Below are 17,711 nucleotides of genomic sequence, written 5' to 3'. Positions count from 1 at the left end.
AGTAGAACCACTTTCAGACAGGCAGTCAGAGAACCACGTGCTACCCAGATTGGAACAGGCCTCAAAAGTCACAGAGTCCAAACCAGAAGGCCTTCTTTGGCTCTCCTGCCTCTCCTTTGTCTAGCCCCTGCTCACATATCTGATGACAGGGAGTTCATTACCTTTCCAACCTAGTGCTCCCATCGGCCCCGCCTGGCTGTTAGTTTGAAAGCTGTTCCTTGCACTGAGTTGTACTCTGCCTCCCTGGAGCTTTCTGCAGCCGGCCCGGCTCTGCTCTCAGAGGCCCCAGGGCCTTCTCGGCCACCTGGGCCACACACAGCTCATCTGAGATTTGGACATAGTGGCCATACCCCCAAAGCCAATCTTGGAGGCAAACGTCCCGGGGAGAGTCCTAGAATTTCGAGACTGAAAGGGCCCTTGGCAATCCACTAGTCGAACAGTTGTTCTAACTTGTTTGTTTTTGCTACAGAACTCTTTATTCAAATAGAGCTTTCTGTGGAAGCCCAAAATACCAAACAGAAACCTTCCGGGTTGAGGAGATTATCCACTCCCCCTGCTTACTAATCTTGAACCCTCTACAGGCATATGACTGATCCAGTCCACTTACTGAGCACCTATTATGTGCCAAGCACTCGTACTAAAGCCACATTACCCAATACAGTAGCCACTAGGCACATCAGGAGGCTACTGGACACCATGAAATGTAGCAAGTGCACTTGCACCATGAAATGTAGCAAGTGCAATTTCATGTGATTTTAATTATTTTAAATTTAAAAACAGAAGCAATGTAAAATATTTTTCCCTTGATAAAGGGCCACTTCCTAGGAGGAGCCTTCCTGGATCCTTTTGGTCAAAATCAGGCCCTCCCTGCCTGGCTCTCCCCCTCTGGTGTCGCTGCCCATCACAGCACCACCTTTGGAGGGGCTTCGGCTTGTCGGTTTTGCCCGCCAGCCCGTGAGCTCTAGAGGGCAAGCCCTTTGTGACTAGACTCTATTACCACCACCACCACCACCACCCTCCCTGCCCTGAGGCCTGGGCAGAAGAGTAGCACCAGGAAATAGGCAAGTCCTAGCTGGAGGTGACTGCAAAGTGGAATGGAGTGAGCGACACCACCCTACAGAGCCTCAGTCACCTCATCTGAGAAATGGGAGTGAGGATTCCTCTTGGCCTCTTCCCCTTGGCCCGCTATGGCTCTCTCCCTCATGGCCCTTCCCTCAACCTTGCCTCCCACTCTTCCCAATCCTGTCAGCTTCCAGGACCATCATCAAATCATTCTCCCTTAGCCCCCAGACCACAGACTAGATCACTTCCCAGGTCTTTCTGGGCATCAGGACTTGATCTCAAAGATGATCCAATCCTACAACTAATTCTTGATACTCTTGTACAGCAGCCCCAGCACATGGTCATCTAGGCTCCACTTCCATGCCTCTAGTGATGGGGTACTCACTACCTCCCAAGGTAGCCCCCGTTTGCCCCAGACCACTCTCACATTTACACGTTCTTTCTTACACTGAGCTGAAATCTCCTCTGCACCTGCTGCACGCTGGCCCTGAAGCCTACACAGAAAAGTCCAGTTCCTCTCCCCCTCCATGACAGCCCCCCAAATATTTGAAGGCAACGATCCAGTCCCGTTCATTCTTCTCTTCATTGTATCAAAACAACCCTAGAGCCTCAAGGTGTTCTCCAGGTGCTATGATATCCAGACCCCTGTCCATCCAGATTACACCCACCTGGACACATCTCCATCTGTCACTGTCCTTCTTAAAGGTCAGTATCCCAAATGGGTCACCGTCCTCAAGGAATGATCTGATGGCACAGAGCAGTCAAGACCAACAACACACCTGCATTCTGACCACTCAATACATTTTTTTTTAATTTATTTATTTTAAGTAGGCTCTACACCCAACGTGGGGCTTGAACTCATGACCCCAAGATCAAGAGTTGCAGGCTCTACCAACTGAGCCAGGCAGATGCACCTGGAGACCTTTTAAAGCAGCTTGAGAGGCTAAACAGGGGCCGCTGATCAGAGACTGAAAGCTGGTACAGTGTTCTGCAAACGGTAAAACTGCCCCCCCGCCCCGCCCAAAATCAGGACCTGTCTGTTTGGTGGTAAACATCAAACCAGATTTTTTTTTTTTTAATTTCTCCAAAAATCTCTGCTGGGATCCCTCAGCCTGTGAGGGAGCGTCACACAACCCGCCCCTCCACCGTGATCAAACACAGCTGGGCCCCAGTTTGGGCACATCTGCTTCGAGTCCAGGTGACAAGGGGAGAAAAGATGAAGCATCAACCCCATAAACCAACAGAGATGGTAGGCCCACTGCCTCCTGCGATAACACAGCCCAGCACCCGCTGAGTTAAACACTTCTGACATCTGCTCTGAGTGTCAAGAACAGGGGAAAGAGGTGAGGGGGTTCTGAAGCCGTGAACCATCCCCACGCACCCCCACAGCTCCAAACGGAGGCCCCAGGCCCAGCCTCTGCACTGCCCAGAACACGCAGACCACAGGCCAACCCACCGCTGGGCCAACTCGTTTTTCTAGTTACAGATCTTAAGTACTTAGGCACGCGCTCCCGAGAACATACATCCCTCACAGGGAGCCGAGAAAGGGAATTGTGCTGAGGAACAGAATAATTGAATCAAGATTTCGGTCACACGGCTCTCAGGCCCTAGACCATAGGCGTTTTGTTTTTTTTTTCCTTTCCTGACTAAGGTCTTACAGACTCCCAGGGGTCAGCCACACTGGCAGCCCATCCAGGCCACGGAGAGCCGGGTGAAGGTGGGACCATGTCCGGGACGGGGATGGCCAGCTCCAGAGAACCAGGCAGCAGGCGCACACAGGGGCTGAGAAAAACCAACCGGGAAGATTGTCATCTTGGTAATCCCCAGGAGGCCTCTGTACTCCTTCCTTCCAGGCCCAAGGGCTGAGATGAAATGATTCACTTCCTCAAAGCCCCCACCCTCACCACTGCTGGAGGCCTTCTGGGAGACTGTGCATAGCCCTTCTAGAACCCACCTGCTGACCTCTCACTGCAGGGCACGCAGCACCCCTCTCCTCCCGGTCTCCCCCTGCAGAGGGGACGACCCTTTGCTCACACCCTGCACACCCTGCCCTCAGGCATCAGATCTGCATACGGGTCCTCTTACACACCACAAAGCTCGGGCACGAGGGTTCTGCCAGGCCCACTTGCCTCCACCCGAGGTGAAGATGAGGGCGGGCCAGTGAGAAACCTCCAGTCCCAGCCAGCAGCCTGCCTGCCTCTCCTAGAGCCCTCAGCCCCTCCCCGTGTCCACCCCGCCTGGGGACTCAGGGGCTCGGCGGGCAAACAGGTGCTCAGTGGGCATCTTCGCTTCCACCCCTGACTGATCCGCCCCACAACAGAGCCCGTCAGGTTCATCCCGGACAGGGCTGCATGGGCATCTCTTACCTTCATCTCTCTTGCGCTTGTTGGTGTCGGCGCTGGGGGACGTGATGCCCAGGATGCCGCTGATGGAGTACGAGGAGCCGGCCGAGTCCGTGCTCACCGACGACACCTGCGTCACGGAGCCCGTGGACACTGCGCAGAGGGAGAGGGGCGGTCAGGGCCCGGCAGGAGGGCTGTGGGGGCGGGCGCTTCGGGCCAAACAAAGGCACTCGCCCTGCACTGGGCTGATGCGGGCGACTGCCTGCCTGCCTGCGGAGCCGGGGAGTGCGGGACACGGCGAGTGTGTGCTGAGGACACTCGCCCTATGGCAGCCCCTACACCTGGGCGATGTGAATTGCCCTCAGGGGCCATCTGCCCAGGTTTCCTACTGCTGGGGGTGGTGAGAGGGAGAGGATGGGCAGCTAGGAGGACTGGCGGGGCAGAAGAGAGCACGGGACAGTGTCAGAAGGGCACTAGCTCAAATCCCAGCCTGTCCAAGGATGCAGGAAGCAGGGGAATGGAGAAGAGAGAGAGAGGGGAGCCGGGGCCCACCACCAGCCAGTGCTTAAAAAAAAGACCTAGACTACTCATTAAGCAGGTTCATTCCTTGCTACATATCCACCCATCCATGCAGACATAAATACCTGCACACTCATACACTCAGCCAACAAAACTCCAAATGGCAAACCGTTCCTTCTTTTTATAGTTCCTCACTGTCTTTTCTCCTTCCAGTTTACCTGGATTTTAATATTTAATATTAATTATGTAATAATGATATGATATATAATAGAATATATATAGTGCATACATCATATATATTGATATACATAATAATGATAACTAACGTTTTCTGAGAACTTACTCTGTGCCAGGCATTACCGAGGCATTGTTTTATTTATTCTAAGAACAATCTTATAAGGGAGGCAATGTTATTATCTCATTGGAAAGGTAAGGAAACCAAAGCTCAGAGAAAGGTAAGTGACTTGCCCAAGGCCACAGAACTCAGAAGCTAAAGTCTGAACCCTTAGAGTAACCTGTTCCTCGTTAAGGAATCATGAAAAACAATCCTATGCTTCACATTAGTGCAGTGTTTTTCTATTTGATGGTTGCAACAACCTAAAGTGCTATTATTTACCTCATTTGATAAATAAGGCTTCACAAGGTGAAGGGATTTGCTCAACGTCATCTAGCCAGTTAGCAGGAGCACTAGGACTGAGCCTCGGGTCTAGACTTGAAGTCTAGATTTCCCCTGTCTGGAAATGTGGGGGCTGGGGTTAGTGACTTATTGTGACTGAGGCCAGGTCTCTACATCCCGAAGGATAAGCACGAGGGAGGGGAGGTTTTGTGCAAGTTTCACATTAACTCCTAACCCCAGACTCCAAGGGAAAGACCAGTCAGTCGTCAGGGTCCTCTGGAGCTATCCAGCTGAATTTCCATTTCTGGGCTGTGGGAATTCTTTCTTGGTTCATTAAAGCCTACAAACCAATCTCAGACACATTTCCTTGGGCTATAACTAGCTGGAGGCAGGTGGAGCCGCCTTTGGCTCTAAAGTGTAGAAAATTACAAGAAATGGTGGTGATTGCGTGAGAAGCTGTTGGGTGCTTTCCTTGGAGCATATCCAGCTCTTCTACAGACCTAGAGGGAACAGTGCCTTTCTTCTCATATTTGAGTTAGATTTTTAGATCTTCCTTAGGAGACACAGAAGTAGAAATCATTAACTTCTCTTTTCCTTCACCAGAAGAAGCGCCTCAAAATAGATTTATGCAAATCTCACAACCTTTTCTGTATTAAGGTGCAAAGAACAGAGGAAGAAGATCACAAGTCATTTGGTACTTTAAAAAACAACAACCACGTATGACCAAGGCTCACCATGTCGCTGACAGAGCCAATGATATTTTGTGATTGCACTAGACTCAAAAGACCCAAATTCCAATTCTGGCTCCACCACTTATGAGCAGGGTGCCCTTGGGCTAGTTATTTAATCTCTCAACTTCCGTTTCCTCTGCCCTCGATAAATTTGTAAACTATAAGGGGCTGTACACATGTAAGATAGGTTTTTTATAAAAATTTCTGAAACAAAACAAAGCATTCTGCTGACCTACAAGTAGAATTGTTCTAACCCAACTGAAAGAATAGTATAAGTTACTCTTAGTCTGATATTCATTGTTCCGTGATCTGAAATAGTTAAAGCTACAAGTGAAATCTCAGCCATACACATTTCCCCAGGAACCCTCCTCAACCCTCTTCAGCCTAGCTCAACAGAGCTGGTAGTTTCCTTCCTTTGGCTCACACAGTACCCTTTACTTTCTTCTTGAGCCTGAGCTCAGTGTTTTGCAAACTTCTCTTAGTTGCATTCCCCCATTAGACTGAGAAGCCCTGGAGAATGGGGATTAGGTCCTGCCTCCTTTAAAATACTAGTCTCTTGGAAAGCAGGGGCTTAGCAAACACTTTTTGAATGGACTACTAAAGAACTATTTATTTCTTTTAATTTAAATTCAATTAATTACCATATAATGTATTATTTGTTTCAAGGGTACAGGTCTGTGATTCATCAGTCTTATATAATTATTTTAGGGGCACCTGGGTGGCTCAGTGGGTTAAGCATCTGCCTTCAGCTCAGGTCATGATCCCAGGTTTCTGGGATCGAGCCCCACGGTAGCTTCCTGCTCAGCGGGGAGTCTGCTTCTCCCTCTGCTCCTCCCCCTGCTCGTGCTCTCTCTCTCTCTCTCAAATAAATAAAATATTTTTTAAAAAAAGAATTATTTTATGGTAGGGAGGAACTCTCTCTTACCTTTATCCAAAGAGGCAAACATGGAGGACCAGAAACCTCAGGGAGCACCTAGTTTGTGCACCTCAGTCCACAAATGGGGAAACTAAGCCTCAGAGAAGCAAAGGGACTTAGACAGTTCACCAGATGAGTTAATGGCAAAGCTGGAAGTATAAGCCTGGCGTCTGCCCATCCCCCATCAACACGGGGAGTTCAAGTTTGCAGTTAAAGAGGGAGTGACAAAGATGTGGAAACATTAGACAGTCTGAGGCATTATTAAATGACAGTGACAGGGACTGTCAGAGGCTTCCTGAATGGCCACCACTTTCTTATAGAATAGCCTTCCCCCCAGAGGTGTTTCCTTTATCCCAAGTGGCGAAATAACGTGTCTTAAATAGACACATGTCACTGACATCTCACAGTCTTTGCGGGGAAGGGAAAGGCACGGAAACTTCCGAATTCTTCAATAGTAAGAAATAGGACCCCCACGCTTACAAGTGGCCCTTGCTCAGACTATTCCCCGTGAGTGTCAAAAACCCCACTGCAGCCCTCAACAATTCATGGAGTACATGAGATCGAAGCGAGAGAGGGGGAGAGAGAGAGAAAGAGAGAAAGTTTGGGAAGTTTTGCCACATCTTCACTGAAGACTGCAAGTGCACAAAGAATTGTGGAAGGGCTGGTTAATAGAAGAAAAAAACACATTCAAAACTACTTACTGACTAATGATGCAGAAAATGTTATGAATAAGTATCCCTTTCTTGATTTATTACTTTAATTATCTGACATTCTATAGACCCCCATTAGTGGATTTTTTTTTTTTTTTGGCTTAGATTTCAATTTTCTGTCTCATGGTGAAAGCTATTTATCATAATAATCAGTAAAATTCAAAACCTTTTAGCAGTATTTATAAAATTCATTTACCAGGTTCAGCCCTTGGAGAATGACAAAGAAGGCGCATTAGTACGTGTGCCGAAGTGTTTTATGCAGAATTATCTGTCCATAAGAATGATTAAAAGTTCTTTAGACTATTTGGAACCCATTAGATTTTTAAATTTTTTTTAAAAGTTCTTCTTACCTATGCTGTGACTGGAAGCTGGGACCGGCTGGTTGGGTGGTTGCTGTACTTTCGTCCGGATGATCCTGTGGACAGTTGGGAAAGAAAATAATGGCTATTTACCATCATCGAGAAGATATCTCAACTAGCTATGCACGGACAACCAGAAAAGCCTTATCAAGCTGGGGCAGAGGAGGAGGGAGGTTATATCCTAGACTGGGAGTTAGGGGGTTAGAAGAGCTATGGACTAGTCCCAACTCAGCCCCTACCTCCCTGGGTGTCTTTGGATAACTTGCATCCCTGTCTGGGATTCGAGTGCCTCTTCCGTAGAAAAAGGATGATATGTTAGTGTTATGAATGGGCATCTTTTTCTCTGGAGCAGCTCCAGCACCATAAAGAACTCCCTGAGTGACGTTAGAGAGTTTCTTCCCTTCCCCAGACCTCTGCCCCTTCTCAGCAGAATGACTGAACCAGGGGACCTCTCTGTTCCCTGGGGGCCCACATGCTCTGGTTTCTCTGCCTTAAAGAGTCACATGAGGAGTCACATCCCCACCTGTTAAAAATTATCAAAGAAGCGGATGTGTGTTGCTCTCAACCTAAAAAGGGTTTAAAGTGCTGGCTTGGCTTTGCTACGAGGAACCCTCCAAAGCTGCCTTGTACAAAATCTCATGGTTACGCTCCAACAGGGCCAGGAGCCAGGGGTGTCCTGGCTTGTCTTTCCAGAGACCTTGCTCTAGTTCTAATATGATGAACTTGATTGTGACCCTGGGCAAGTCCATTCCGTTGTGGGCCTCAATATGACGAGGGAGTTGGAACAGACCACACTACTTGCTTTAAGTGATTAAATCCTCTTTTGGGGGGAAAAATCTTCCAGAAAATCCCACTGTATAAAAGGGGTAACAGCGGTACTGTCTTCCCTCTGCACCTGCTGGCTCCGATGTTCCTCTGCAGAACCCTGGGCTCTGGGAAGCTTAGGCTGTAAATTTCTTTCTGGAACAACACACTCATATGGGTCTCCATGAGACCCCAAGCCCTGCGTGTCATAGAGTAACCAACCTGGCCAGGCCAGAAGCCCCTGTGGGGTCCACAAGAAAGTTCCTTCCCTGGCATTTGGGAGAAGGGTGGGTGGTAATACAATGTTCAGCTTCTTTGGAAAAGTTCTACTCCACCCTCCAACTATTACCTTTTAAAAGAACACTTACTAGAATTCTTCTTAATTATAAAAGCAATTTGTGCTCACTGCAGACTTTTAGGACAATAAATATAAAGAAGACATCTAAAAATCACATTTCAGTGTATTTCCTTTATGCTAACATTCCTATGCATATTAGGAAATATCCATTTTCTGTTAGCAAAATCAAGATTAAACCATGTACACAGTTTGTATCCCGCTCTCTTCACTCAATGCCACCATAGGAGAGGCTTTTTCACATTCCAGACCATTATCTCGGGAAGTCCAAGTTGCAAGCTGCACTGGGTCTCCAGCCTGTACAAATGGAGAGCAGTGAGGATGTCCTCACTGGGTTATGGCCTCTGCTCTCCACGATCTCACAGCTCAGTGGTGGGCACCCAGGCTGCTCAGCATGCTCGGCTGAGAGCCTGGAACGGACATTTCCCTTCATACCACAGCCCAACCACGGGGTCCTCTGGAGTCCAGGCCCTTTGAGCCTCCAGGGTCCTTTGCCCTTTTCTATGAGTCGGTCTAAGTATTGCATCAAATGCATTCGGTGTTTGTTTTCTCCAATATTCGAAGTGCTTTTTTTTTTTTTTTTTTAAGATTTTATTTATTTATTCATGAGAGACAGAGAGAGAGAGAGAGGCAGAGGGAGAAGCAGGCTCCCAAGGAGCAGGGAGCCTGATGCGGGACTCGATTCCAGGACCCTGGGATCATGACCGGAGCCGAAGGCAGACGCTTAACCATCTGAGCCACCCAGGCGCCCTCGAAGTGCTTATTTTAACTCAGCAAACGTGGAGCATATTCACAAGGACCTGGGAATGAGGTGGTCTTTTGGAACCACCTGGAATTAAGCTAGAATCTGACCTAATTTTTGTATTTTTGTGTATGTCACCTTCTCTGTGGATATGTGTGTGTTTGTCTACAGAGATATGGCTTGATATGAATATATGGATATACCAGATGTAAATATAGTTTATCTAGGTTACGGTTTATGTATATACAAAAATATGGTAAAATATATCAGAACTATTTCCCATTACTTTCAGCATAAAGTCCTAACTTTTCAAAGTATTGTCTGGCCATTAAATTTAAGCAAACAAAGAAAATTATATTTTCCTTATTTTTCTTTTAAAATATTTATAAATCATTTGGTAAGACATTATCAATTGTTATAAATCATCAAGAGGCAGCTGCAGCATATCGATTAAATACACAGGCTCCACGGGGTGCCTGGGTGGCTCAGTCATTTAAGCGTCTGTCTTGAGCTCAGGTCATGATCCCAAGGTCCTGGAATCGAGTCCCACATCAGGCACCCTGCTCAGCGGGGAGCCTGCTTCTCCCTCTGCCTCTGTCCCTCCCCGCCAAAGGGTAAATAAAATCTTTTTTTAAAAAATTATATAAATAAATAAATACACAGGCTCCAGAATCAGAGGTTGAATCCCAGTTTTCCAACTTGCCAGCTGCATGGCCTTGAGTAAATTACTTAACCTCTCTGTGCCTCAGTTTCTTCATCTGCAAAGTGGGGCTAAGAATCATTCCTACCTCCTAGGGTTATTATGAGAATTAAACTCATTAATAATTTAGAATAGTGGCTACTGCATAGTAAATTCTCTATAAATGTTAGCTGTTATTTTCAGTAGTATCTTCATAACGACTAAAGACCAGCTTCAACCTTAAAAGGTTAGTATTTTCCACGAATGCCTTAAAAACACATGGGATCCCCCCTGGGAGTTGGGGAGGGGAAAGCAGCCAACCCCACACCCTATTTTAAGGCTGTAGTGCGGTTGTCCTTTATAGGCGAGACCAAAATATAGGGAACCCGCCAAAGCTGTCCCCAGGGATAGAGATTTTGCCCATCTGCTTGCAGCAGCTGCCAAAAAAAGAACAAAGAGCATTATCTTCCGCTGAGAAGAAATGGTAGTGGGAAGAACAAGACTAATTGAATCATAGCAGTTCTTTAAAAATTTAAAATTAACAAGCAATCATCAAGACTTGTCACAATAAGAGTCACACTCCAGACCTTTTCTAAACCAGAGACAGCCTGGCTAACTGGCACTTAACACTAAAATGTCTAACCTCTACGTTGCTGAGCATGAGCATGACCCTGGGTGCCATGTGAACATCCTAGATCGTCCAACAGGGAAGAAAGTTCAGCAATCAACCAGTTCCTCCAAATGGGGAAACCAAAGCTCAGAGTGCTCCAGTGACTTGCCAGGGTCACACAGCAGGTCAGCCCAGACTTCCAGGTTCCATGCCTAAGCACTTTCCTTTGGACCACATTCAAAGGAAGTGATCCCCCTGCTAAATATTTCCTACAGGAAATATTGGATTCCAAATCCATTTAGAAACTGAAGGACTAACGTCCCAGGGACTTCAGGTATTACAGGCATTTGTAAGGATCCGATTTCAACATCACCCTCACTTCTTTGAAAGGCTAGGTCTTCTCAGACACATTCCCCCCACCGCCCTCCATACACAATTACACTGAAAGAGAAAATCATGGTGCCTTTAAAAAAGAAATAGGAAGACAAGGCTGAAGAGATCCCCATATCTACAGAACTGATCAAACTGCCACTGGGCACTAAGAATCTCGGGCCATCAGCTGTGCTAAGAATCCACAACCAGGGGCGCCTGGGTGGCTCAGTTGGTAGGGCGTCTGCCTTCAGCTCAGGTCATGATCCCAGGGTCCTGAGATCGAGCCCCGCATCGGGCTCCGTGCTCAGCAGGGAGCCTGCTTCTCCCTCTCCCTCTGCCTGCCTGTCTGCCTACTTGTGATCTCTCTCTGTCTGTCAAATAGATAAATAAAATCTTTAAAAAAGAAAGAAAGACAGAAAGAATCCACAACCAAGGGTTCAACTGGACCATACTGGGAGAGGACACACAGGGGACACCCAGGCCAGCAACTGAGGTGGAGAAGAAAGAGGGAATGGGTAAACAATCTCAGAAGTCTTGCTGCCCAAGTTCAGAGGAAGAGTAGAGTTTACAACTATCGTCCCCCAGGCCACGTCCATCCCTGAACAAGCTTTATTTGGCTTGCACGGTTACCTGTTTTCATTTGAATTAGTTGCCAATATTTGCAAGGTGGGAGCTTTTACATAAATACATGGATTTGTAGCTTCCCTTGAAAAATCCGAACACCTAGCCATGCTGACCCCACGTTCTCACATGATAACAACCAATTGGTGCTAAAGAGAACTGTCCTTCTAACTGGGAATGCCACCCATGGTGCCCACCACTTGGCCCCTGATTTAGAGCCACAGGTCTCGAACAGAAGGCAGGCTCCATTCCACCTGTCTCTGTCAGCTCTCGGACAGTCCCCTCCAACGGACACTCAGGATGGATTCTAAAAATCCTTGGTGCAGCTTCGGCAGCATCCCAGCGCTTCCTTGTCCTTCGAAAGCCACAGAATAACAAGACACTTGGCTTGTGTCCCAGGAAATCTCCCACACGCTCAGCACAACAGGTGCGATGGCACTTAACTCCATGTGGGTCAGGGATTCCCGGGCTGGTCTCCCAGAAGACAGCAGGAAGGCATACACTTGTGGGGGTGGACACTGGAGACGACACTGTGGCCCCCGGAATAGCTACCAATCCCGTCACCACTCCCTCCTTAGCTGTTTGAAATAAGGGAATCGTGAGAAGTTGCCCCCAAGGGAGGCAGGGGCTGGGAGAGGAATCTATGGATATTTGCAAGACGGTTCTTTCGAAACTGCATCCATTTGAACGCAGTGCAGCAGCTTTGCCTTCGTATGGAAAACAGAACTGCATGCTGGGATGGCTCAGGCTTTCTCGGGCAGTGGGGGGCGGGCAGGCAGCCACAGACAGCGTCCCGCACCCTGTCTATCTGCATTGCTGGGTTGGTTGGCTAAAGACCGCAAAGAGCCCTGGGTGAGGAATGGAGGAAGGAGCCAGAGTGTGCCCCCAGAGAAGAGCCCCCAGAGGGGTGCGCAGGAGAGGGCTCCGGGTCCCCGAGGGAGCTACAGACAGGCTGCAAAGCATAAAGGCTGCAAAGTGCACAGAGATGGAGTAGGAATGGCTGTTTCACTCCCCCCTGCCTCTCTTCTGTCAGATCCCCAGTCCTGTCACTGGCAGAGTCCTCCAGGGCAGTGCAAAGAGACAGGCCCTCTTCTTACCATCGGGGAACCTAGGCTCAACTCCCAGCTCCACCTCAAAATCATCATTCCTCTGCTCTCCCCTGCTGGGCCTCAGTTTCTTTACCTGCCACAGAACAGAGTTAAGCCTCAAGGGCTGTAGGAGACCACAGGTGTGAAAACACCTCAGAGGTACAGCCCCCGCTGGGGACGCGGGAGGCCCTGAGGCCGGCCACGGCCCCAGCCACGGGCAACCAGCAGGCAGAGCTGCACAGAAAAGCTCCAAGCACAAAGCATCGGCTGCTCCACGGTTTCCCTAGACACTCATTCAAGTACCCCTTACAGCCTTCACCCCCTCTGCCAAGCTATGTGCTCTATTTATTTCATCTGTTCCTTTCAAGTAACTTACTTTTTGACTTAAATAGACTTCTTTTATGAGGCAACACTAGTTCTTTACCGTAAAGGGGAGGGATAGTCCATAAAGTTCACACTGACTGGCTTGGTGTTCTAGTTATATTTTTCTAAAGTCCATTAAAATAAATTCATCATAAAATAATTTTTATCCTTGTATTACAGAAGGGCTGGAGCCCTGCAAATGAGTTATGCTTGTCCTGTAAGGCATTTTTTTTCACTGAAATTAGTCACCCCCATTTAAAAACATGGAGGTTTTATATACACAAACACATAGATACATGCACACACTAATCCTAGTTTCCAGATTCCCTTCAAGAGTGGAAGGATTCTGGCAAATCCTGGGCCTGCTTTCCTGGCAGCATTCAGCTGGTGCTGAGAAGGCCCTGCCCCTTCAATACTGCTGTGCTGTCTGTTTGCCGCAGACCCAACCTTTCCCTATCACCTCACACCTGGCCCGCTTCACTGCCTGGCCACAACAGGCATTAGATTTTGGGACCCCCACGGGCAACCTAAAGTTATCTTTCAAACCACCAATTACATGTACACCCTACACTGGGAAATCCGTGGGCCCCCAAAGCCTGACCACAGGTTTGGCAGAAGTTTCTTTGCAGAGCAGGCTTCTGCTGCTGCACTGCTCATAGGGAAAGAGTCACGTTGCTTTGCGTGATGGAAATCCTGCAATGAGCCAGAAGCAGGGTCCTCACAAAGCACATTGGAGCCCCTCATAATCCAGAAAAAGAACAGGAGTATTCTCCGCCCCCCCAAACCCACCACAATAGTTGCTACCTCCTCAGCTAATTTGGGCTGACCAGACTTCTAATCCGCACCAGAATCCTGTCCTAGACAAGGAGGCCCTCTAGAACAGAGACTAAGAGACAGTGTGCCCAATTCCCTCTCTCTTCTCAGCACCTTGCATGATGTCAGGGCCAAGGTAAAGATTTGCTGAGAGAAAGAAAACAGGCTAACGGTAATGAAATAGCAGGACTCAAAACATCAACACAGACACTGACACAGTGACTCTGCGCATTTGAGTCACCACAGAAGGAACAACCAGCAGGCCCAGAAGGGATCTCTGAGACATTCTGGTCTAACCACCTCTTTCTGCCAGAGGCTAGGGGTCTCCTATGCCCAAGTAGGCTCTGCACTGACAAGGGTCGCCTGTGATCTTGGAGAAATGGGAACTGGTCAAGTTTTCGGTCTGCTGGCTTCTCTTCTCTTTGTGGAGTTTAGACAACAATCGTTTCTATTTATCTTACAACTTCATCCTTGACCTCTGTGGGTTTAGATGGAATTGAGACTGCACCATCTACAATAGAAAACTTTCTTTCAGGAATTTTTAAAGCTCTGAGAGCTCCGTTAGATACTTCCTGGATCAGACTGCAGAGTAGAAAGTGCCTCTGCAGTTCCCAGGACAATCCCATGCCTGGTATTCACGGTATTTCTCTGGTTTTTTCTCTCCATGGGTGAGATTGAGGGCAACTGGGTAGGGGGCAGCCCCCTAACTCCACAGCATCTTAGTGTCCTGGATGTCACTCTTGGAGATCACAGACCCACATCAGAACCTCCAAAGTCTGGGGCTCTCAGAGACAGGAAGAGCTTTGTCAAGGTCACACTTGGAGGTTGTGGCAGAGCTGGGACAAGGAACTAAATCCTCCAATTTCAAGTCCAGGCTCTGTTTTCCACACTCAGTGGCTCAACCTCTGCCCAAACGGAAGGCAGGAATTTTCTTCCTGGGAAGGTCTGATATAGGCCAGTGCTAACACTTTGAGCATGGGCTTACAAGGAAGTGACATTTGTGGGGCCCGATCAGGACAATCCCCTGCTAAGTTCTCCACACACAGAGGCGGGTGGGAAAGTGAGTGATAAAAATCACTCTGGGCTCATGGGCGCCTGGGTGGCTCAGTTGGTTGGGCGACTGCCTTCGGCTCAGGTCATGATCCTGGAGTCCCGGGATCGAGTCCCGCATCGGGCTCCCTGCTCGGCAGGGAGTCTGCTTCTCCCTCTGACCCTCCTCCCTCTCATGCTCTCTGTCTCTCATTCTCTCTGTCTCAAATAAATAAATAAAATCTTAAGAAAAAAAAAATCACTCTGGGCTCAGAAAAATCTCAAGCAGCCTGGGTACTGACATGGCCTTCCTTCCCTGGGCCTAGAACTCCTGCCCACTTTGGAAAGACGAGAAAGGCGATAGAGAGATCTATTGAGGCCCTGTTAGCCCCCCTCCTATCTGATAACCCCTCAGGGGCCTTAATGAATGGAGAGACCAGATCCTTCGGAAAAGCACCCGCAGAGCCTCCAGGATACCCCATTCCACCCAGATCCCCAGCCCCCCCACAGGCAGCAGCCCCTCACCTGTTGATGGAACTGACGCTGGGCACCGTGTCATTGTCACACACACGTTCCGCCAGCAGCCGGTCCCTGATCTCCCAGGCAAACATGGTGGGATTTTGGCGTTTATACTCAGCGATTTTTTCCACCACTTTGGGCGTGGCGACCTTTGGTTTGGATCCTCCAATTACCCCAGGCTTGATGCTCCCCGTCTCATAATACCTAGGACCCAAGGAGAAAGGAGCTTAGCCATGAGGAACCAGCAAAATGGACCAGCAAAATGGATGTTTGCAACAAAATAGCTACTCTGTCCAGAAACCATCTGGATCTGTGCCGTCCAGTTTAGCAGCCACTAGCCATACGGGGCTTTTGAACATTTGAAATATGGCTCATTTGAATTGAGGTGCACTATAAGCATAAAATACACACCAGATTGTCAAAACTTAGTAGAAAAAAAAAGAACGTAAAATCTCTCATTAATAATTTTTATATTGGTTATATGCTGAAGTGATCACACTTTTCATCTACTGGGCTAAATAAGATACATAAAATTCATTTTACCTGTTTATTTTCCCCTTTTTAAATACACTACCAGGAAATTTTAAATTTCAAACTCAGCTCACATTCTATTTCTATCGGACAGTGCTGGTCTGGATGCTATGCATTAATTAGTTAATTCACTCTATCACATTCATCTACCATTTTACAGTTTACAGGAAACTTTCAAGTCAACTTTCCCATTTGATCCCCACAACAGTTCTAAAGCACATAAATATTTTGAACAAATGAAAGAAAAATGAATGAATAGGTCCCTACTGGTAGGTATAAAACAGAGATCCATAGAGGTTAAATGGCTTGTCCAGGATCACACAAGACCCACTGGCCAAACCAGGATGGAGGCCCGGCCTCCCGAGCTAAAATTTCCCCCAGAAAGTTGGCTTGTGCCTTTAATTTACCAGCACTCCCATCCCCTAGCAGATTCCATCTGCATTCTGTGAAGCTGTCCCCTAAAATGCAACCTTTTTTTTGCCATAAGATTAAAATGATAACCCTAGTATAAAACTAAAAGGAGTGTTGGATTCCAGAATTAACTGGAAATATATATATAAGTCAAAACCCAAGCAATAAAAAAAAAGCCAACCACAAGTCACTGCAGCTCTTCCAGGGAACTCCCCTGAGGTAAATCGCTGTTTCTAAGGACATTTCCATGCTATCAGCTCTTCCTCGTTAACACAAATAGGATGTCAGGGTTTTACAGTAAAACCGAGACCGGGGAGAAGAGTGCCGTGAAAGATCATTCCAGGGGAAAAAATATTACTTGATTCCTTTTCTGAATCTGAGCCTTTACTGGATGTCTCTCAACATTTACAGAGAAATTCTTGACTCCTCTTGCAAAGGAGATTATCTTGCTATTGAGAATTTCTTTAGCCAAGAAGACATTTTAGAAATGACTGTTAATTTTTTTTTAAGTAAACTCTGCACCCAACGTGGGGCCAGGACTCAAGACCCTGAGATCAAGAGTCGGACACTCCACCGACTGAGCCAGCCAGGCGCCCCCATCACTGGTAATTTTTCAACCTATAAACCAAGAGTTTATAACAGGTAAGGGAAAGAGGTGATTCTCCTATGGATGGATGGGAAGTGTTACCCAAGAACAATGACTAGTTACATTTAAAGAGATGTTGAAATTCTCAGTCTGGGTAAATCTAGTTAGGGCCAAGTTAGTGGATATTCTAGAAACAGATGAAATAATTTGGGAGCAGTGATGCAGAAGTGGAAATTCTGTTTTTCAGTGAGAAAAGTGAGTCATGTACAAATATGGACCATAAGGAAGAACTCAACCTATCCTCCCTCTTTCTGTAATGACCGAAAAATTGTAATTAATCGCAAAGAGGCTTTAAGAACTATCCAAGAAAATGTTATTTTGCCAGAAGGTTAGAAAGGCACCCAAATCAAGGCACACAGCAATCTCTGCAGCTTCCAATTATCCTTCCAATTTTACAATAAAAAGTCATTTCTTATTATCAACAACACAGTAACTCCTTATTTAGGCACATTGCTCTAAAGTTCATACAGAGCTCTTCCTCAAATTATCTGGATCCTCACATCAATCCTAAGAGGCCAGCGGATTTTATTTATGGAAGGGGAAACTGATGATGAGAAGAGTAAGTGACTTGCCCAACTTCCTTCTGGAAGTCAGAGCCAGTCCCAGCTCTCAGATCTGACTCTGAACCCAGTCTTCTTCCCACTAGAGCAAACTTCTGCTTCGACTGTAAAAATGAAAACAACGATGATGTTGATGATCCCTTGCAACTGTAGAAAGCTTTCCCATTTACCAGGCAGTTCACATGCATCTTTGCACCCACTCACTGGTCACAGAGTGCCAGTTATAGGCACTGTCTTGGGGCAGAGGTTACAGACAGAGACAAACCTGGGCTGAGTACACAAAACATACTAGTGGAATGAGCTGGCAATATTC

The 17,711-nt window shown here is 47.3% G+C and overlaps 1 protein-coding gene across 1 annotated transcript in view; it reads right to left on the bottom strand.

Annotated features, from left to right (window-relative positions):
- Positions 1 to 17,711, bottom strand: part of PAX5 (paired box 5) — a 183,447-nt gene that overhangs the window by 149,000 nt on the left and 16,736 nt on the right. Inside the window, exons 3-5 of the mRNA XM_035016298.1 lie at positions 15,257 to 15,454; positions 7,247 to 7,311; positions 3,429 to 3,557 (exon numbers count right to left, since the gene is read on the bottom strand). Of these exons, the coding sequence (XP_034872189.1) occupies positions 3,429 to 3,557; positions 7,247 to 7,311; positions 15,257 to 15,454 (392 nt within the window). The remainder of the gene's footprint in view (positions 1 to 3,428; positions 3,558 to 7,246; positions 7,312 to 15,256; positions 15,455 to 17,711) is intronic.

This window comes from Mirounga leonina, unplaced genomic scaffold, assembly GCF_011800145.1.
Source record: "Mirounga leonina isolate KUSES-001 unplaced genomic scaffold, KU_Mleo_1.0 Mir_170, whole genome shotgun sequence".
Taxonomy (NCBI): Eukaryota; Metazoa; Chordata; class Mammalia; order Carnivora; family Phocidae; genus Mirounga; species Mirounga leonina.
This window is presented reverse-complemented; position numbering and strand designations above follow the sequence as displayed.